Source organism: Apus apus, chromosome 16, assembly GCF_020740795.1.
Source record: "Apus apus isolate bApuApu2 chromosome 16, bApuApu2.pri.cur, whole genome shotgun sequence".
Lineage (NCBI taxonomy): Eukaryota > Metazoa > Chordata > Aves > Apodiformes > Apodidae > Apus > Apus apus.
The window spans coordinates 7,388,196-7,410,407 of record NC_067297.1 but is presented as its reverse complement, the minus strand read 5'-3'; the positions used below and the strand labels follow the sequence as shown (position 1 = coordinate 7,410,407).

General features: G+C 38.6%; 2 protein-coding genes across 4 annotated transcripts in view; one reads left to right on the top strand and one right to left on the bottom strand.

The window, feature by feature from the left end:
* Positions 1-22,212, bottom strand: part of DGCR8 (DGCR8 microprocessor complex subunit) — a 1,090,394-nt gene that overhangs the window by 868,302 nt on the left and 199,880 nt on the right. The gene's annotated exons all lie outside the window — the stretch shown is intronic.
* The window catches only part of GOLGA3 (golgin A3), a 28,136-nt gene that overhangs the window by 877 nt on the left and 5,047 nt on the right, over positions 1-22,212 (top strand). The window contains exons 2-23 of one of the 3 annotated variants that reach the window (XM_051633638.1): positions 1,255-1,614; positions 4,389-4,670; positions 5,571-5,683; positions 6,173-6,864; positions 8,117-8,228; positions 8,831-9,137; positions 9,753-9,955; positions 10,329-10,466; positions 11,411-11,572; positions 12,360-12,728; positions 13,862-13,939; positions 14,870-15,133; positions 15,614-15,708; positions 16,056-16,272; positions 16,913-17,056; positions 17,683-17,880; positions 18,175-18,291; positions 18,788-18,927; positions 19,745-19,877; positions 20,081-20,203; positions 20,625-20,789; positions 21,779-21,942. In XM_051633638.1, coding sequence (XP_051489598.1) covers positions 1,482-1,614; positions 4,389-4,670; positions 5,571-5,683; positions 6,173-6,864; positions 8,117-8,228; positions 8,831-9,137; positions 9,753-9,955; positions 10,329-10,466; positions 11,411-11,572; positions 12,360-12,728; positions 13,862-13,939; positions 14,870-15,133; positions 15,614-15,708; positions 16,056-16,272; positions 16,913-17,056; positions 17,683-17,880; positions 18,175-18,291; positions 18,788-18,927; positions 19,745-19,877; positions 20,081-20,203; positions 20,625-20,789; positions 21,779-21,942 — 4,349 coding nt within the window. In that variant the 5' untranslated portion in view covers positions 1,255-1,481. The remainder of the gene's footprint in view (positions 1-1,254; positions 1,615-4,388; positions 4,671-5,570; positions 5,684-6,172; positions 6,865-8,116; positions 8,229-8,830; positions 9,138-9,752; positions 9,956-10,328; positions 10,467-11,410; positions 11,573-12,359; positions 12,729-13,861; positions 13,940-14,869; positions 15,134-15,613; positions 15,709-16,055; positions 16,273-16,912; positions 17,057-17,682; positions 17,881-18,174; positions 18,292-18,787; positions 18,928-19,744; positions 19,878-20,080; positions 20,204-20,624; positions 20,790-21,778; positions 21,943-22,212) is intronic. The other 2 variants (XM_051633639.1, XM_051633640.1) reach the window with 2 other exon arrangements.

Sequence of the window (22,212 nt, the reverse complement as noted above, 5' to 3'; positions counted from 1 at the left end):
TCCTCCAGAAGCTTTATTGTAACCTTTATTGTATAGAAAAGCTTATAAAATGAATAACACATCACAGCAAAGATGCTCATCTTTCTGTTTGGTGGAGTTTTCTCTTTTAGGAATGTGCTCCAGGTTTCTGGTTCCTTCACAGCTCATCTCCCTAAGGGTCACCTACAATAATTGTCTAGTCCTGTATGTCCTGAGCTGTTAGCAGCTTCAGTAACGTTTTGGAGATGACCAGTGATGTTGATGGGTGACAAGGGCAGTTTGGTACAGTAGCAGTTATACAAGTACTCTCTGGAGATATGGAGGGAATGGTGCTCAAAGTGTTTGTGTTCATGTAAAAATGCAATTAAAATATTCTTGACCTGACATTCTCCCCACAGCCCCTCCCTTTTTTCTTTCTTTTTTTTTTTTATCTGGGCATTTCTTATGTTTCTTTAGTAAATAGGAACCATAACATTTTGTGATCTGTGTTCAGCTGTCAGTAACTATTTCAACACAATTTAAATACCTGGAGTGATTATGTACAACAGCTTCTGTCAGACTGTGTTAGTTGGCTGGGTCCGTACCTAGAGGTAAGAGCTGAATGCCTGGAGGATCATTTGCAAATTCTGTGAACTGAGTTTGGATATTCTCCTCTTGACTCACTGTAGCAGAAGGGAGTGTTCAACTGCCCAGGCCATGTTCTGACTACTCATGTGTGCTGTAATTAGTAGTTCAGGCTCTGTACAGCGATACATACTGGGTGATCTGCAGACAAGTACATAGTAATGATGTAATTTAATTTTAAAAAAAAAGTTAATTCTGTGCTGTGTTCTTACTAAAGTTATTGGAACTTAAATGGCAGTAAGTCCTTGAAATTAAATACATAGTATGAAAGTCCAGACTGTAATTTATAGAGCAAAATGCTACTCTGACTACTGGCTTGCTTATTAAAGCAGAGGCCAAAGAGGCTTTTCTGTTAAAAAGGACATTTATCTTAAACAGTTGTCTCGCTGGGTATTATCTTGTTGCATCATTATGCTGCTCTATCAATGCTACTAAAAAAAAAGTGATAATAAAAAAGCTGTTAAATAGGTCACTTCTTATTCACAAAAGCTGGATACTTGTTGGTTTTCCCTTGTCTTTTACTACCTGATGTCCTGGTTCTGTGTGTTGAAGTTGGGTTGGTGGCTAATCTGTGAGCACTACTTGCTTTTTAACTCATATTGCCAAAGCTCAATAAGAAATGTTTGAAAACTTACTGTGTTTTGTTTCTAGAGGATGCAGGTTATTGGTGATCACAACTTTGGCTGTGAGCTGTTCTCATGATCTTCTGGAATTATTTTTTGCCTGCGGCACACCGTCAGCTGTAAAGCTCAAGAACTGTGCTCCTGTGTAACATCTTGATGCTGCTGTTGCTGATGGAGAGAAACAGGACTTGGTAGTTCACTTGGTGGAAAAGTATTCAGAAGAAGTACTTTCCAGGGATCTGGATTGTTTTTACCATGGACTCCTCATCCATTCAGCAGGACATTCACTTGGAGAACAGAAGCAGCAATGGAGCCCCTACCAGCTCTGAAGAACTTCTGGATTGTAAACCCGAGTCAGATTTGCCAATCACAACAGATGAAATTAACAGTAAGTCACTTCATGGGCACTGAATCACTTCCTAGTCTTACCCAGGATTCTCCACAACTACCTATTTTGTTGGCCAGGTGATGCTGAAGGACTTTTTTCCTTGAGGTTGAGATTTATTGTACAGCAGCTTTAAGCAGGTTTGGTGAAGGCTATGGCTCTGTGTATGGCAAAACTATATTTTATTTTAAAACATACTATTTCAAAACAAAACCAAACTATTAAGTACAATAGGCTATCATTTGAATATGTGCTGCTCAGGGTGTTTCTTTGTCTTCTGATTGTGTTTCCAAGAATATATACTGGAAATTCACTGGAACTAGTGTGGAGTATACTTGTGGAGTAAACTCATGACTGGAGTACTTTATTCTGGCAAAAGAAATTTTAATTTAATTTTAATATATTAAATCGATTAGGCAAAAATGAAAATGTACTCAAAAAGTCTTTCTGTGGAAGAGAGATGCTGGCAAGTTATTATCTCAAAATAACTTATATAGCTTTATGAGAAAATAATTGTGCAGCTGTTTACAAGAAACTTCAGAGTGTGCTGGTCTTAATAGATTATAGAATCAAGCTGAAGTTGGGTTTTCTAGTCCAGACTCATGCACAGAGCAGACCTAGCTTTGAAGCTAGATCAGGTTCCTCAGGGCCTTGTCCTCTTGAATTCTGAAAATCTCCAGAGGAAGGTTCAACAGCCTCTCTGTCCATTTCAGTACAGCTTTCATTGTGACAACCTTTCCTTGCATTGAATTGAAATCTTCATGTTTCCACCACAGGTATCCAAGGATATGTTGGTATATAAGGATATGTTGGTAGATGGGTGGAGGAGTTACGTACATTGTGGCTGTGTAGATACACAAAAGTGTGCAGGTTACTTACATAAAAGGAGGTGATCCTTTGATGAAGCTCTTAGCTTTCTGCCTTCCTTGTACCACACATTTGTCATCTTGTCACAGGCAAGAAGGTGGAGGCCTGACACTTTATTTGCATTTCTTACATTGCCTGTTCCCAGACTGGCAGTGTAGTTATGTGATGATTCATTCATCTTTTATGAAGTTGGAGATAACACTTTGTTGTCTTCTCCTGTGTTGGACATCATCCAAACAATTGAATTGTGGCTTACAAATAGGTGATGTGTCTTTCTGCTGCTTTCACTCTAATTGCATCTCCTCCCCCACTGGTCTAAAAAGACTTGAATTGCGTTGACACCACTGCAATTAAATTACTTTAGTTCAAGGCAGCATTTAGATTCTGAGTGTCTCATGGCCTCAGGAAGTTGCCAGGAAACCATTCCTCCAGAATTTTGCACCAGATTCTCTTTTGTATATATATACCACTCAGAGTTGTGGAGGTAAAAATGTAAATAAACCTGATGTGGCTGTAGCTGCAGTTTCTGACAGATGGGCAGAAACAGTATTTCTGAATGCACAAGGTACCTTATTATTTTTGGCTCCTTGTGGCTATTTGTTGTCCTTACTTCTCTTTTAAATTTAGTCTTGACAATCTTTTAAAATGCCTTGAACTCTCACTTAGGTTGGTTAGTCATTGAAAAAAAGCAGTCCCTGTCCTCCTTTGTGTCCTTGTTGCTCCCATCCCTTCCATCCTGCTTGCATGACCACATGATGAGCTGAATCAGAGGACTGATTCAGGCTAAAATGGCCTGAAAATGTTCTTGGAAGCGGTTAAATTCAGATTTTAGGGAGCTGATAGGCTTTGGGCAACCTATTTATTTGTTTTTTTCATTCCCTCCACACCTTTGAGCAGACTTCAACAGAAGCAAACAACTTGCTCAAGTCTGTATCTCTGAGAAGAGGAAAAAATAGAAAGAGGATACTTCATTTTTCCACTTGCAAATACTTCATCATCAGAAATGCTAAATATTTTCAAACATCTTTATGAAAAAATAATGAAATCTTCCTTATTATTCCAATGAATTCCAGTTACTCCAGTGTGGGAATGGCCAGAAAGACAGTGGCTATTTCAGTACCTGCTCATTTGAGATCTATAATAATTGTTTAAAATCAGTTACACGGTTTTGTTCCAGCAGCAGTTTCATAAATGTAAGTAGTTGCCAACTGAGTGAAGCAGAAGTGCATGAGAAATGTTGAACTGGTTTTGAAGATGTATTTTTCCTGATGGAAATGACAAATCAAATATTACTAAGTGGGGATAGAATTTATATTAAAGGGTTTCTTGAATTGCCTCTTAATTGTTAGATTTATTATTTTGATACATGGAAGCTTTGCTGCTGTACTTTTAATGAAGACATACTATTTGAAAAAATTTAAATTCTGTATGAAGTTTAGAAGCCCTGCTTGGCCAGGCGTGAGGTCAGGATGGTGGATGCTTTCTGCCCAGTGCCCAGCAGCATACCAAATAGCTGAATCATTCAGCACAGGCCCAGCACAGTTGCTGAGTCTTATTTGTAATAGGTTGCCACTCAGTGTGACACACATCACATTACTTACACTTGATGTTTCCTGCCTAAACCTAACAAGATTTTAAAACCTGTGTGAGGTTTTGAAGATACTTTATGATAATTTTTGAGGTCCTGCTTGAAGGCAACATAGTAAATCAAATGAAAGGTACTTTTTTTTCTGGTCTCTCTAAATGAAGAATCAGAAGTCCTTTGTAAAATTCCTCCCCCCAGTTGATGTCTTTAGCAATTTCTGTAGTCTTACAATCTAAAGGCAATAGGGGTGGCATTATATTTGGGTGGGGGTGCAAAAATAAATGGGGTGGCTTACAGTATAGCTCAGTGAAACTTTCTTTTCCAGCTACCAGTATAAACACCAACGAAGTGCCAAATGAAGAGCAAAGTCTGGTGATAAACAGCAAAGTGGACACCTGCCAGGATGGGCCAGATTTGCTCTTCCCCGACTCTCCCGTATCTTTTGACCCCACCAGCAGTATGCAGGGTCAAGAGTCGTCCCCAGGTGTGACTGGTTTCCATGACAGCCTAAGGAAGTCTCAGGGAACTAGTGCTGAGGGCATAGTTCTTAGAAAAGAAGCTTTGCAGTCTCTCAAACTAAGTCTTCCCATGCAAGAAACTGAATTGTGTAAGCATCTGTTTACGGTGGTGCCCCTGCTTTCTCTTGCTACATCAAGCTTTTTACTCTGAGCCTGGCTCTAGAATCCTGTAACATCACTTAATCTTGGACTAAACTTCATTTTGCAGTAAGCTTTTACTTTGAACTACAATTAATTTTTGTTGGTGTTTTTTGTTTTGTTTTTTTTCAATAAACCACCCTCTGCTGCAGCTTAGACACATGCCTTAGCATTTAAAAATTGTTCTTATGCTGGAGGGTTATCTGTGCTTTCTGGGGCTGAAGCTATCCTAATCTTCCTGTTTATTAGGAGTGACAGGTGACATTAAAAAAAACAAACAGATCAGAACCAGGTGATTTTAAGCTGAGTAATGAAAGGAAGAAGAGAAGAGCAATAAAGGGGAGAGAATGGGGAATCCTTTATGTTAAGGTGTCTAATGCTGCAGGAGTTTTCTGAGGTAATGTTTTAAAAAAACCTTACTATGAGAAAGATTTAATGTGAGTCAACAGAAAGAAAATGAATCTAGGAAACCTCTTTCTCTAATCTGCAGGGAATAAGTGGACTATAGGTCTTGCTTAGTTTTATCATTTCGGTACTATCAGAAATGCAGGACGGCTGAGGTTAAGTAACAGCAGTAGTTTTGCTCGTGCTGCATAATCTCTTTTCACGCATACGTGGAGGAACTACAGCAGTTGCAAACTGAGCAGTGGAATAATCAGGCTTTATCAAGGCTTACACAAGGATATATTAGAAGAGGGTGCTCTGAGGTGCATGTCAGTGGGCTTTCCTTGCGTTCCTTGCTTAAGCATGAAGCATGTTGCTGATAGTAGAAGGGGCTCTCTACCTTTTTGTGTCAGATTTAACTGTGCTGGAGTTTTCTGTTTGACTGTAAACATACCTTTCACTTACAGGCTCAGCGGAGTCTTCACTCCCACTGGAGAAAGAAGAACAAATAAGACTTCAAGCAAGAAGACGTCTGGAAGAACAGCTGAAACAATACAGAGTGAAGAGACATCAAGAAAGAGTGAGTACCACACAGCAGATCTTACAGATTGTGTGATTTTGAAAAGCTTGAAAACCTTATCCTTTCTGTGCTCTAAATTGCTGTTTTCTCTGTTTTGAACAGTCAGTAGTTGTCTTAAAGTTGAGAAAGCATTTTTTTCTTCTGGACATGCAAAACTTGGTTCTGTGTTACCTCATTGGTAATGTACCATTTATGCTACTCAAAAAAAGGGAAATAAAAACCAAACCCCAAACTTAGGTAACCTAATTGTTCAATTTTTCCTGTATTTTTTAGTTAGCTTTTGGAGGCTACCTTGGTTGTTTTCAACATGCATAAACTGAGTCTTGATAGGGTTAACTGCTGATTTAATTTGCCTTGTTTTTAAATTATACATATATTTAAAGATTAGTATAAAAGTTTAGAGAGTTATGTATGAAGTTCTACAGCAAAATAGGTCTAGTTCAGATGTAACATTCTGGAATTATCATTGACTCTTTTTTTTCCTCTTAGTCTAATCAGTCTACATCCAAAACCCGGCCCTCCAGCACCCTGGATCCTGAGCTGATGTTAAATCCAGAAATCTTGCCAAGAGCTAGCACTGTAGCAATGACAAAAGAATACTCCTTTCTGCGGACCAGTGTCCCCAGGGGGCCAAAACTGGGTAGCTTGGGACTTCCAGCATCTTCAAAAGAGAGAAGAAGTTCAAAATCTAAGCCCAGTAAGATCCGGTCCTTGGCCGACTACAGAACTGAAGATTCGGGCTCTGGAAACACTCCAGGGAATTTTGTGGCTACTGATTTATCTGGTGGGACTCTGAAGCAAAGCAGAAGTGGTCCAACATCAGTTGTTTCTGAGATTAGTCTGCCCTCTGACATAGATGATCGAATAGAGAATTCCTCCTTGGCAGGAGATAGCTTTTCAGAGATTGATGGAAGTGAAGTGGGAATGAGGCTGGATGGAAACGAGAGTGACAGCTCAACCTACAGCAGTGTGTCAGGAAGAGGGCTGTATAACAGTTTACAGACTGCAGAAGGCAAACAGGGTATTCCGTACACAATAAACGGTCAGAAGATACATCCTGATGCAATGGGGCAGTTTCCTTCCATCAGTGATGTGCTACAGGCTGCAGCAGTGGAGCATCAGGCCCAGGAGCAAGAAGTTAATGGGGAAGTACGGAGCAGGAGAGACAGTATTTCTAGCAGGTGAGAAAGATCTCTGTACAGTGAGGCCATTCTTAGGTGTTGTACTTTCTTGGAATAGACAGCCTGTTACTCTTGCCTACTCACTTTGAGTCCAGTTTTCACCTACATTCATTGTGATCAAATCTGTTCCTAACTTACAGATGCTAAAAGAAACTGAAAGGCCACTTCACCTGGGTGCCTATTTACTAAGTTTATCTTTAAAGAAGGATAGCTTTGCCACTGACTGTTTGAAACATTCTGGCAGCAGCTGCTTCTGTCTATATTTGCTTGTGAAGCAGCCCTTTGTTTGCTGAACCACTGATGTGGCATTGGTCTTTAAAGTCTGAAAGTGTAGACCTAACTGACTCAGTGATACGTACTACCATCCTTTTCCTGATCTATGCACCTTTCATACCTCAGATAGTTAGAAAATGCCGAGAGTCTTCTACATACTCTTTGTCTTCTTCAGTCCTTTAGAATGAGATTTACTTAGTCTTGCAAACATATGTGTATATGCTAAGTATTTAACTTTGATACAGCAAGTGAGTGGATGGCTGGTGAAGCCCTCAACAATGCAGTTGTGTCTGCTATTAGTTATCTGCACATGCATGTTTAATACATGCTAATTTTGGAATTACCTTCCCCTCCCCCTTTTTCTTTGGAATATAGTGTAATGCCCTGAGAAGTTCTGGTAAAATCAATTGTTGACAAGTATTCCAGCTTAGACTTAATTCTTACAGTAATGAGAGGGTAAGATCTTCCCCCTTTTCTTTAGACTCCTTGGTTGTACATAAGGGGAGGAGCTTAAGGAATCCCTCATACCAAATACCTGTTCTTCCTTTTGCAGCAGCTGTCCATATTTCTTGGGCACTTTCACATTAAAGCAGACAATTGCAGACAATAGTTGTGGAGGTTTTGTGCTCCTATTAAGTCCATTTATCTGCTTGTAAAGGGATATACAAATACAGGATATAATGAAGCAAACCATAGCACTTCTGTAAAATAACGTACATGGGTGCTACACTAGATTCTTGCTGCAAATATAGGAAACTAACATATAAAACCTTAGCATGAATATAATTTCTTTGTCTTTGGTTGGTACTGGATGTTGTTTCACTGTGTTCAGGATAGATTGTTAAGCCAGAAAAAAAGTTCTAACTTCTAGATCACATGTGCAATCTGAGTACCATTTCATTTCAGCTTCACTTTCCTTCAACGAGATGACTGTCATGCTCTAACCCTTTAACTGTCCATGTGGTGTCTCTGTCTCCAGTGTTTCTATGGAAAGCTCTGTCGCAGGGACCCATGACGAAATGTTGCAGGTTCTGAAGGAGAAGATGAGACTTGAAGGGCAGCTAGAAGCACTCTCACTAGAAGCTAATCAGGTAGACAATTAATTTGAGTTTCTGTATTTAGCAAATTATATATTAATGTATTAATTAATTTTGAAGAGCTTCCTACTCATTACTTCTGGGAAATGTGTGTTGTAAAAGCATTATTGAATAAGGTTGTACGTTAGGTAACATAAAACTTTACAACATACTTTACAAGGGTGTTTAAGAGGATAAATTTAAAGTCAGCAAAGTCTTCAAAGGCTTTAATTATTTTTTTAATACAAAAAATCAAATTGAAAGATTATAATTCCAGAGCAATGGTAGTGATGTCTATATAGCTGCATTTTCTCTTTGTATTGATGGATAGTGTAACACATGTCATAGAAAATGTTCTTCCTTAAGGTGTGGAAAAACATCTTATTAAAAATCTTGACATGGTGACATATAACACTATGGGCCTTGTCTGTGCTTTCTTCAGTATTTTCTTTGACTATTTGAAATACCTGCTGGTGAGATGTCACTTTAGAAAATAATTTTTTACAAGCAAGTGCTCTTTGCCTTAGCAAAGCTGTTTTGCTGGGCATCTTCTTTAGTTAGCCATTGATATATTTTCTCTTAAGATTTCTGTATTTTGATTTTTGGAATACATTCAGGCTCTCAAAGAGAAGACTGAGCTACAAGCCCAACTTGCAGCTTTGAACATGAAGCTTCAGGCACAGATGGAGCACAGCCAGAACAGCCAGCAGAAGCAGGAATCTCTAAGCTCAGAAGTGGCCACATTAAAGCAGTCTTGCTGGGATCTGGAACGAGCAATGGCTGACCTGCAAAATACCTTGGAAGCTAAGAATGCTAGTTTGGCTTCTTCAAATAATGACTTGCAGTTAGCAGAGCAGCAGTACCAAAGACTCCTGCTGAAGGTTGAAGATATGCAAAAAAATGTTCTCACCAGAGACAGCACAGGTGGGATGATGTAAATGTGAATCTTTAAAATTTGCTATTCTATAAAGCATTTTATTTCAGCATAATTCTGAAGTCCTGGACCAAGAAGAAATTTTAATTGGGGTTTAATTGATGCCACAGAATGGTCTGAACTTTAATGTGATTGCTTTTTATTTTGTCACAGAAGTGCCACACTTGGCAAAACTGCCACTACCAGCCTGGAGAGGGAGGCATAAACATGTAGCTGACAGTGGACTAATGGCTTTTAGAAAATTGTACAAATACTGGTTTGTAATGATGATTCTACATGTCAAGATGCCTGCTTCCTGATTCTTAAGTAGTCCAAATTTTCTACCTCTAAGGAATTTTGATTGACTAAAGAAGCGATTTATTTATTTTAATTTCATTCTGCTTATTACCTGGCACTTCAGACTCTAGCATTTCCCCTCACTTTTAAAGGAAAAGCCAATTTTTGTGTAATTGGGCATATATGTTTTGTTTGAAAAAAAAACAACACAACAACCCCAAACAAGCAGCAGGACAAGGCAGGATTGTAGCAACAGGCCTTGAAAATGTGTGCATAAAAGTAGAACAATGAAGTGCACCCGTCCAGGTTCTTTCTTTTCATTTTTCTAGTTCATGACCTGCGGCAGCAGTTGGCTTCCTTACAGAGCCAGCTCCAGAAGGTGCAGCTGGAACGGGCCACACTCACCAATAAGCTGAAGGCATCTGAAACTGAAATCACTTCGCTCCAGAACGTGCGGCACTGGTACCAGCAGCAGCTGGTGCTGGCACAGGAGGCCCGGGTCAGGCTGCAGAGTGAGATGGCCAATATACAGGTAATATGATGTACTTGCAGGTAGGAGGATGGAGAATCTTATTTTTTATGTTAGTTTTATCTAGAGGACATTGTTTATGAGCTCGGATGAGGGAGCTGGTCTCACTTCTATGTTCTTCGGGTGGAGAGCAGGCTGGGATGGTGTTTTGTTTTTCATCATGAGGTGTTAGTTAATGCTGAGGCATGAATTTATTTGAAGCACTTCCTTCTATGGATGATCATCTTCAGTACCATGAAGTAGTAGTAGAGATAAGGCACAAACAGATTCAACATGTTTGGTTTTGTTGTTTGTTTTTTTTAAGCTCTTAAATTTATTGGTCAAATTTTGACTGTTGTTATTAATCATTGATAATTTTTTTTTTTCCATCCTGTAGGCTGGACAAATGACCCAAGCAGGTATGTTAGAACATCTAAAACTAGAGAATGTGGCGCTGTCTCAGCAGCTGACTGAAACCCAGCACAGATCCATTAAAGAAAAGGAACGTATTGCAGCACAGCTGCAAAATATTGAGGTATGGATGTAGGTGAATTATGTTCCATCTATGCTGTGTATTTAGATTTTGCAAACTCAAAGCTATTCCAGCAAAGTAACACTGAATGGTTATATATTGATTCAAATGCTGCATTATAAAAGTAGTAAATATTTCAGAGCAAATAAATTTGCATGACATTACGAACAGTAAGAGGGAGCAAGGCCACATGTTTCCCATTCCAAAGTGATACTTGAATTTTCAGCTCTGGTATTTGGTTTTCATTGAACTTTAAGTGTGGATGTGAATGTTCTTTGCCCAGGAACTTTTTAAAGACAAAACTTAATTGGAAGGTAAGCTAAGTAAGTAAAGTGTGTTTTAAGTCTTTGAAATTGCTCAGTACTCAGGTTTGTCCTTACTGCCTTCTAGTTAGAAAAGACAGGTGAAATCTGAAGTTCGGTATGCTCACTTTCAGAGTACTTAGAACCTTAAATCACATTGAATTTCGGTGACATTCCTGCATCTTAAGTCTCAAAGGGCAGTAAAGCAGCAGTTTAGTGGCAGCACCCCATCTCTGGTGTTACTAGTAGCAGTTGTGTAAATGACAGGAAATGCTGTTTCACGGAGTAGCTACAGCATCCAAGGAGTCTCTCTTGTTTAGAATTTTTCCAAATGGCTCAATTTTAATAAGAATCTTTTTTTCTTTACATCTTGTTTCATCAAGTTTGAAAGGACATGATGTTATTTAGAGGAATTCTAACTGTCACAAGTATAATCTCTTTATTCACTGTTACTCTAAAGGGTCTTAAGTATGTGAATGGGTGACTTCAGTAAAGACAGAGTTGTATAAGGCAAACATCAGAATTTTTTTTGCTTGTGTCTTTTCTCTAGAAATGTTACTGATAATTTACCTTTTACTCTTTTTTTTCCCACTACTCCCCCTCCATTGAAATTGTAAAAGTTGATTCCTTGCTTTCCTTGTGCAGGCTGACATGTTAGATCAAGAAGCTGCCTTTGTGCAGATCCAGGAGGCTAAAACCATGGTGGAAGAAGACTTGCAGAGAAAGCTAGAGGAGTTTGAGGATGAGAAAGAACAGCTTCAGAAAATGGCTGATTCTGCAGCAACATTGGAGCAAGAATTGGAACAGGTAGGCTGTTGGGCAACTTCCTGAGGGGAAATACTTATTTGGATGAGAAGGCAATAATAAATAGATAGTGACCTCTCAACTTTTTTTAAAACCTGAAAGATTGCTGCAAAAATGAAGTCCGTATCAAAGTCACAGTCCCAGGTGAAAATGCTCCCTTTGTTTTTCAACCATCTCAGGAACAGACCTTTTTTGAAATTTCAGAACTACTGTATTGTAGATGTCGGGTTTCTTTAGTGAATAGAGTCTGTGATTATTCTAAGTGTAGAGAGGAAGCATAGATCTGTGTGCAAAGTTATTAGGCAGTCAGGATATCATTATATACACTTACAGTGTAATAAATCTGTACTTTGCTACAAAGTCCTGCTTTAACCTGCAGCATCACAAAGGCAGCATGTTAAGGGCTGGAATGAGATGATGTGATAGCTTGGTGTGATATTCCATATCGTTATATGGCATTATCATTAACAACACTGAATTTACCCAGTATATATCTACTATGGACACATTTTTCAAATCAACATTTAGAATACTGTGACTCTTAAGAATATTTTAGGTTTGCCATTCTGGTCAATACTTAAACTGTAAGATCAGAGATGCTGCAGAGGTCAATCAGTGCAATTAATAGAGCAAAGAGAAGTGGCCTAGGAAAGGTAAAAAATACTTTCACCTTCTGCTGTTTTCTCCTAGAAGCTAAGATATTATTGAAAATGTTTTATTTTTCTTGGAGTGCATTTGGAAAGATAGCATTCATTTTGTTTGAATTTAATCTTTAAATACTACTTCTCAGGTCAAGTTGACTTTGCATCAGCGGGATCTGCAGCTTGAATCTTTACAGCAAGAGCATCTAGACCTAATGAAGCAATTCACCCAGATCCAAGAGACGCTGCACACCAAAGAGCAGTCCCTGGATGACCTGCAAACACAGTATGATGAACTGATGGCCAGATTAGAAGAATTCCAAAGTGATGCTACTTCTAAAGATGACACGATCCAGTATTTGCAGAATGAGAAGATTGTCTTGGAAGTGGCTCTGCAGACAGCAAAAGCAAGCAAAGAGCAACTTGATGAAGGAGCAGTGCGCCTTGGACAAGATACAGAAGTAGCATCAGAAGTCTTGGAACAACTGAGGCAAGAAATGGCAATCAAGTCAAGCCAGGTAGTGAATCCCTGGAAGTGTTGTATTTAAAACAGCTGTTGCAGGGAAGTGTTGCCACAGACACATGATAGAGCCAGTTACATGAGGAGATTGGTACATGTGAGTTTGTATACATCTGTAGTTGTGAGATTCAGCTACTTTCATTTTTCCTTGTTGGCAGACTATGACACTTTACATCCTGTTCTGTCACTGGGGAGCTTACAGTTGACTATCCCGTGGCATCTACATGTGTTTATACATATGGGAAGGGAAGCTGAGGCTGATCTTGTTCTGGCCTTTTCCAAGAGCCACCATCTCTCTAAAATCTATCAGTTTTAAAAAGCAATCATTTTGAGTACAGATCACAGTTTTGGAAGTAAATTTTTAGCGTGGTCCTTTTCTGTGGCACTGTGGGCCAAGCATCTTTCTTATGCAGGAATTGGTCACATTTAATTGTGACTTTCTTCTGAAGTAGTATACTAGGATTTGCTTTTCTGTATTGCCAACTGAGGCTTTTTTCCTAGCCAAGTAACTATTTTACAAGATCAAGCCTATTGCATATCCTTAATCTCTTTGTGGCTGCTTTATATTATGGTGACTCATCCTTTCACACTGTAGTTTGATAGTTGGGTATGCTCTGTATCTTTCAGAGCATCTAAGCTCCACAGCAAGAGCAAGATGCCTTCCTGGTCATCTTTTGAAGATAATGATGTGACTTGATAGTTTTACAAATAGAAGTGTTGAAGAACTATGGAAATGCAATTAACATAAAGATTGTGTTTTTTTTTCTTTTAAAGAATCAGCTGGTTTCTTCATTTGATCATCATGTGTGTGAACGGGAGCCATCCAAATACAACATATGTACACTAATGATACCTACTAAAACTTCTATGGCAGGATAAGGGGACTTCATGCATTCCTGAGAGTTGACAAGGCTCACTATGTGGGGACCTTTGTGAATGTATTTGTATATAAAACATGGTGTTATCCAACAGTGCCACTGAGATGCCTAGTCAGAAACATTAGATTACATCCTCATTAGATTGGGCCATTGGCACAAGCATACCAAAAGATACTGTCACTGCTTGAAATAATGCACAGTATGACATTTGGCATGTAAAGAAATGTCTTTGCTTTTTTTTCCCTTCTGGCAGGTAGAAAATTTGCAACAAGAAAATGCCAGCCTTAAAAAACAGGTTCAGAAAGTGAAGGAACAGTTTCTGCAGCAGAAGGTAAGCAAAAGCAAACTATTTCAAAGAAATAAAACCAAGGTATACACTTTTTTTTTTTTACAGTGAAGATAGGTACTTCTGAGGGGTTTGTGAGGACACTTTGTGACATGATTATACCGTTTCTATATCTTGTGCTGTTGAATTTTTATCTGTAACTAAAACAGATCCACCAACCAATAGATGTTTTCATTGGGCATCAGGGAATTTGCCAAGTGTTCCATATATAAATTCTCTCTCTGGTTTGGTGATGTTAGGTTTGCTTTTGCAAAAGCACTCATGAAAATCTTCAAGTGTTGTCAATTTCCTGCAGCTTTGAAAAATGATTGTTGAAAATAAATTTTTTTATTGCAGATTTTATTCTGAATTTACACAGTTTTGAAACGTTTATTTGAAATTGATAAGTTATTAGTGTTGCACATGTATGTGTCCTATGTATAGGGTGGCACCATTAATTTACTGCTTGATTGTTTTTTAACCTAATGTCAAAGGTTGTTTTAGCTTGTTAGGTTTAAGTTTGGGAAAGCTGTTTAAACTGTCAGGCACAGTTAAGCCCTCTTCTCATGGCAAAAGTTCTTGTTTGCATGGGATGCATAAATTTTTACAGTTAACTTGGTTTTTAAAAATTGCACATAATCAGTACAGTTCCATAGAGAATGTGAGAGAGAGAGTATCCCATACTGCTATTAACACCCTTACACAGAGGTTTTTTGTGAACTGCTGATCCATAGTGGTATTTGGTACCTGAGCTTACACATAAATCCTTGAACCAAAGTAAATATGTTACAGAAGATGATGCTAGTTTGATTTCTTTTACACTTTCCTTCCCCTCAAATGAAAAGAATATCAGTAAGTACTTTATACTAAATTAAGACTTGACAAATTTAAGAGGAACAGAGGTGACACTGTCCTCTTGAAACTCTTGTGTCCAAGGTAATGGTGGAAGCTTATCGAAGAGATGCAAGTTCTAAGGACCAGCTGATAAGTGAACTGAAAGCTACAAAGAAACGACTCGACTCAGAAGTGAAAGAGTTAAAACGAGAGCTACTGAAAATTCAAGTTGAAAAACAGTCACTTGAATCTGAACATTCAAAACTACAGAAAGAAGTATCTCAGGTTCACCAGCAGATGGTGGAAATAGAAAATCATCTTCAGGCAGTGCAGAAAGAACGAGATGATATGGAAACACGCCTGCAGGTATGGAAGGTGTTAAGCTTGGAGGATGTTACATCCAGGATATGTGGCTAGTTCTTGGAAACTAATCCACCTGCAAGTTAAGGCTCTTGGTACATATTTAGTATTGTCTATAGATTTGAGCATATACCTACCAACATTCTGTAAACATGTGACTGCTTATTAACATCTGATGTTAAGTGAGTGGGGAGAAGCAGGCTAGAGGAGTGGGAGAGTGGAAGCAATTTTCTTGGTCCCAAAGTGAAGTCCATTTGAGAGCAGAGACCAAACTAAGACTGTTCATTCATGTCATGGTGGTGGCCACACAGGGAAGAGTTAAAGCAAAAAGAAAAGGGAATGAGAAAGGAGGTGGAGAACCATGGAAGAGTTTCTGTTTAGAGATGGAAGTAATTTCAGAATTTCATGCTTAATCTTTAATAATCCAACATACAGCAAACATGCTTAGTTCTTACTGTCATGGATGCTTTTTTCCTTCCTATTAAGGCTTTGCAGTTCGATAAGGAACAAATGGCATCCCTTGCTGAGGCAAATCAGGAATTAAAACAACAAGTAGAACAAATGCAAGAAGAAGCAAAAAAGTAAGTGTTATTTTAGCAGAGACAAAAGAAATAAATAATTTGTGTTTCAGTGGCATGTTTTTAGTCTTTTCCTCTTTCCTTATCTTCACTTTGGGAAAGCTAAATACTCAGAGTCAGAAAGAGTCATAGAGTCATATCCAGGGCAAAGTGCTGGTTGCATGGTACACAAGAGTTGCAGCTCTTACTTATCAGATTCCTGCTGTAAATTCTGTTGTTTTAAGAGAGAGTGGTAGATACTAATTCACATTGGAGTTTTAGTCTGACAAAGACCTCTTAGTGATGAATCTTTACGTACTGTTTTCAGGCAGTTCTTTTCACCTGCTGTTTTGTTTTTCTTTTCACCTCAGGGCCATTACTGAGCAGAAACAGAAAATGAAGCTTCTGGGGTCAGATCTGACAAGTGCTCAAAAAGAGATGAAGGCAAAACATAAAGCCTATGAGAATGCAGTTGGCATTCTTAGTCGTCGGCTGCAGGAATCCCTCACTGCAAAGGAATCTGCTGAAGCAGAGCTGAGCAAACTAAAAGCACAAATGGCTGATGCTGGAAACAACCAGATTGCTCAAGTAGGCACATGTCTAATAACATTGTTAACACAAAGATGGAGCTATCTTGTTAATAAATATAAGTCTGGGCACTGAGTATTTCCTTAACTTCATTTGCGGGAGGTGATTTGGCTTTGGTTTGGTTGTGGTTTTGTCTTTTTTCTTTTACTTGTATCATTGAGATTAAAAATTGTAATCCAAGCTCAAGAGGATGATCAGACCTGGTGCTAAATTTCCTGATTGATTTGTTTTTTGGTGTTTGTTTTTGATTTTTTTTTTGTTGGTTTTTGCTTGTTGTTGTTAGTTTTTTTTCTAAGGCTCAGCATATGAAGGTTTTCCAAAATTCTAGCTCTTACTGCTTTTTTTCTCATTAACAGTTAAAAGTTTTTCAGGGTAGCCAGAACTTGCTCATATATTGTGCCTCTGATAAGAAAATCAATTTACTGGGGGAAGCCCAAATTCTTTGGACCACTGGTGCAAGATATCAAATACACTAACAGCAGTAGCTGGGTGCAAGGGTCAAAGCTCTGAGCAAGACCTTTACAGGAAGAAGTAGCACCTCATTTAGTATTTGCTAGAAAAGTAGACTTTTTAACAAAAGCAAAATTATTCCTGTAGACAGGTGATACACTAATCATCTTTATGATTCCTTTGTCTTTAGGGAAGGATTCAAGCTCTGGAGACAGAACTGCAAGCTGTTAAGAGCAGTAAGTTGATGCTGGAAAAAGAGCTGCAAGAAGTGATTTCACTTACCAGCCAGGAGCTTGAAGAATACAGAGAGAAAGTGCTGGAACTTGAGGATGAGGTGACTGCTTGAATTTGCATGGAGGGTGACAACAAAAAGACCCTGAGAGGCAGGGAAAAATTTGAATACCATATTTTTGTTCCAACAGTGCAGGGAAATCAGAATCTTAGGAGACATTGTGTCAATGACACTTGGTAATTTTGCTGCCCTGTGGTGGTTCTTTGTGGTTTCATGAATCATTGTCAAATATGGGAGAAGCAAATGAGAGCAAAAAGTAATTCCTGTACTAGATACCAGCTGTGTCTGGTCATGAGATAGTGAGGATGCATGAACCATTATTTTTTGACACTATTTGTAGTCATAGATGCTCAGTGAATTTGAGGGCAGAGTGGTGGTGTTCACTTGTGGAGTTGCAAGAATTATATATATATCAACTACTGCATCTGAACAGTTCTCCTGGATTCTGCTTTCTAGCAAGCATTTTAATCTTCCAAAAGGAAAAAAAAAACCGAACTGAACTTACTTTGTTAAGTAGTCATTTAAAAAAGAAAAGTAGGGAGGGGGAAAGATAAGAAATCCTATGCTGTGAAAACAAGATGTTTAATGAAATTAGCTCACAGCTTTTTGTGGTAGGAATCTGGAGTTTGGTTTTGTTTGTTTGATTTGTCTTTTTTCTTTGGCTATAGCTTCAGGAATCCAGAGGCTTCAGGAGGAAGATAAAACGTTTAGAAGAAATTAATAAGAAATTGGCCCTTGAACTGGAGCATGAACGTGGAAAACTTACAGGTCTCAGTCAGTCCAACGCTGCTTTGCGGGAGCACAACAATATCCTTGAAACAGCATTAGCAAAAAGAGAGGCAGACTTGGTACAACTGAATCTGCAGGTATTTGACCTCTTGATACAGTATCTTCAGAAAGGAATTAGCTCATTTTTCTGATAACAGGATGTAGATACCTTTACTCCTACAAAGTTTGTGCATTTTCTCCAGATCTGGGTCTCCCATGTCTTCTGTAACAGCAGTAATACAGGGGGCTAAGCAAGAGAAAAGAGTTCTTGGTGAAGAGCAGGGAGTTTTGCCATCCCTGCATTGGCTTGTGTCTGTATTTCCTCTGCTGGCACTTCTGGTCTTCCAGAGAGCTTGCACAAATCATGTGTATGTTTTTGTGTTGTGATACAGGTTCAGGCAGTGCTAAAGCGGAAAGAGGAAGAGGATCAGCAAATGCAACAACTTATTCAAGCTTTACAGGCTTCCTTAGAGAAGGAAAAGTCAAAAGTTAAAGACCTTAAGAAGCAGGTAATGGCTTATCTGTTGGTTCATTTACTTATAAGGTGATTTACATGTAGTATTTGCAAAGTAGCCTGAAACAAAATCTGTGCTCAGTAACATAACTTCTTCCTGCCAGGGTCTGGATCATGATGGCCATTGGCTGGAAGATCAGTTGTTGTCTTTTCAGTTGTGGCCTGTGTTGAGCATACTCAATGACTGCCAGGAAAGTTCAGTTATGACTTGTAATGCATGGGACATATCCTGAAGTGATGACACTTCATCCAGAAATGCACAGTGAAGAAGCAGTCTGGAGAACGTGCTTCTTCCATTATAAATAGTTACTAACTGCCATTAGCATTAATAGGGATAGTAACACTAATAGTAAGATTTTTTAGGCAAAGAGAGAAGTGTTACAGCTGCACAACTTCCTTCTTAATTTGTTTTGTACCGCTTTAGTCTAGGTCCCTTTGTGATTCACCTACAGTGATAAAGTTAAAAAAGGGCATCTTTTATCTTCTGGTAGGAAGCAGCAGCCAAAGCGGATGCAGCACACAACCGGCGTCATTACAGGGCTGCGGTGCTTGAGCTTAGTGAAATCAAGAAAGAGCTACATGCCAAAGAACTGCTGGTCCAGGCCTTGCAGGCTGAAGTGGACAAACTGCAGTAAGTAGATATCTGAGTTGTTAGAGAACAGGGAATCCCCCCCAAAAAGCCATACGTTGGTGAATTTTTAGTGCTGCCACTCAGGAGTAGATGATGTTGAAGTGTACCCCAGCTTAGCCTGACCATAAGGTGCATGCTTGGATTCTAGGTGAAAATTTGCATTCTCCTGTCTCTTCATAACTCAGTTACACCTGAAATGTGCTGAATTTAGGCTTCACCATCTGCTTTTTTTACAGTTTCAACTGTATTCTATTGTTTCTACTGTTTCATATTACTAGTAATGATTAACACTTCATATATATTCTTCTGTCTTTCACATCCCTGTGGAAATATGTAGAGGATGAATTGGATTGTTGAATGTATTTCACAATATACTCCAATTCAATTTTGTTTTCTTGTATAGAAAATTTTCTCTTACAAGAAATTATCAGACCTACATGGGACTGGATATAAGGTTAACCCTGTTCTTCCTGAAACAAAAGCAAAATTGATGACAGGTTTTGTGTGTTGTGGGTTTTTTGGTTTGTTTTAGCTTTGGCTTTTTTACTGCATACTCTATTGTTTGTAACTGGACTATTACTAGTGCTCAAGGAAGCTTTTTTGTGATATTTAATGACATATTCATGCATATGTCTCATCAAATCTTTTTATGATTTACCTCTTCCTGTGAATGTGTGGCAAACCCTTCAGTCAAAGCTATAACTAACCAGGTTCCATGCACTGTCATGTCATTTATGGTTCCATAGCTAACCAGGTGAAGTACTTGTTTTAAAGGACAGCTTGAGTAACTGCTGTGTGTGTTGATCCTGCTGTGCAGGGTAGAGGATCAGAAGCATTCCCAAGAGGTATCACAGTTTCAGCAAGAGTTGGCCGAAACCAGGTCTCAGCTCCAACTTCTGCAGAAGAACCTGGATGACAAACTTAATGAAGAGCCTGTAGTAAACCAAGAGGTAAAGACTACACATTTACTGTGTTTATCCTAATTTATGATGCATGGTATGAGTTCATTTGTCTTTAGTACAGCCTTTTTAATGATGTGTTGCTAGGTTTCCTTAGAGTGTGAGACATAATAAGATATTTCAGATTTTGTGGTTGATTACACCTGTAGATAATTCTGAAGATACTTAAGATCCTTTTTTTAACCTCCTGGCAGGTGGAAGACCTCAAGTGGGAAGTAGAACAAAAAGAAAGAGAAATTGAAACACTTCAGCAGCAGCTGGATATGAGTGAACAGCGGAGCCGCAAGGAGTTAGAAGGGGTTCAAGTTGTCTTGCAGGTATTCCATCTACCCTCTGGAGATTCTGATGGAAATCTGGTATTGCCTAGGGGGATCATTAAAACAATATTTTTATTGTTTGAAAGCATACTTACACTTTTCTGATACGTGTTTTACCTAATTCTTTTTTCATAGAAATGTATTCACTATGTCTTTTGCAGCGTCTTTACTTTTCTCAGCTTTACTCTGACTGTGCTGTGAGCTGTTTATTTCCTTGACCTTATGCCATTAAAATAGACAACTGCTTTTTTGAATCTAGTTTCTGGTTTTCTGCCAGGGTAAATGGGCTTCAAATAGCAGTTTCATGTGTAGTTGCTTTTTCAAGTTTGCCCTGGAAATGGAAGAAGACCCAAACATGAGTTGGCTGGAATTTTTATACCATCTCCCTGTGTCATGTTGATTCTCTTCTTTTCCCATTTAGAATATCAAGACAGAGCTGGAAATGGTGAGGGAAGACCTGTCAGTGACTCGTAAGGATAAGTTTATGCTGCAGGTTAAAGTGACTGAACTGAAGAACAGCATGAAGTCACTGCTGCAGCAGAACCAGCAACTGAAGCTGGACCTGAAGCATGGGAAGATGAAGAAGGTATTTAAATAGGAAGAATACGTGTTGTAGGGTACCAGAAAATACTCTGCTAGTGCACTTAAAAGTACCAGAAAATACATGGGAAACCTGGTGAAAACACTTAACTGAAATGCCTGCCTGTGATACAGACTTACTGGTGTTCTGATGTATAAGTGACAAATACAGGAGGATTTGCAGGCAAAAGTAGCTGTACTGATCTTGACTTCCTGCCTTTTATTTCAAAAATCATTGTGGTTAGTGTATTATCTTACATACACATTTTTAGTTATAATAAAGCAAAAAAGGTAGCACTTAAATAATGAATCATGGGCAATATAGAGTAAATACCTTATACTTAATACCTTCCTTATATTTGTGTCTGTCCTCTCCATATTGTCTAGTTTTTCATTCTTTAACAATTTAAAAAGGGAACTATCAGTGAATTCTTTGAGTTTTCTGGTTTGCTACTAGTGCACAGAAAATGCAATTAAAGTAGAGTCCTTGCTCTTCCCCTCCCCGAAGTAAACCTCTCACTAAGAGACAGAATTTTGTATGGAAGACTCAGTTTCATTATTTTAGACATTGGTCCTGATACCTCATCCAGCAGGTTCCAGAATTTCCAAAAGGATTTTATTTATTGTACTAAACTGATTTATTTTTTTTCTAATTGTTCTGTTAACCATGCTGAAATAATGCTTTTAAAATTTGTTGTAAAGATCCAGGTAATTTGCTTTAAATCCTTCCTGGTTTATTTCTTTAGTAGGGTGAGTTCTTGAGTAGGTCCTTCTAGGTGCTGTTTGTTTAGTTAAGAGCATGGCAAGCAGATGAGATGAGGTTAGGAACTTTTGCTTGTGATCTATGAGACTTTACATGAATGAGCTTCTGATTCCTGCTCTATAATGCAGATGTTTACCAGACATGTGGTGTGAGACTCTTCCGGTGTGGTAAAAATGACACTGGTGAAATAACTTAATTCTATTTCTGGCTCTTCTTTTTTCTCCTTTAACCAGAAGAAGGAACTGAAAGGAGAGAATAACTCTTCAAATCCTGTGACTCCAGTCAAGATTCCTGATTGTCCAGTGCCTGCTGCCTTGTTGGAAGAACTGTTGAAACCATCAACAGCTGTGAGCAAGGAGCCTTTAAAAAATCTGAACAGCTGTCTCCAGCAATTGAAGTATGACCTTTTATTTTCAACCATATTAAATGATCTTAAAAATGTTTCCAAGAAACCAGCTGCTAGCCTGAGGGAAAAAGGATTTGTAAAATGAGTTATTTTCCTCTTATCGGGACTATATTTAGGACAGTAGGATGCTCTGTCACTGTAAGTGCTTGCTTATATGGTAGGGAAGGAAGCCTTTACAATAAAGTAGACAAAATGTCCATCCTAAATCCTACACAGCAGAACAAACCAGAAATAGCTATTTCTGGTTGTTCTTGCTGGTGG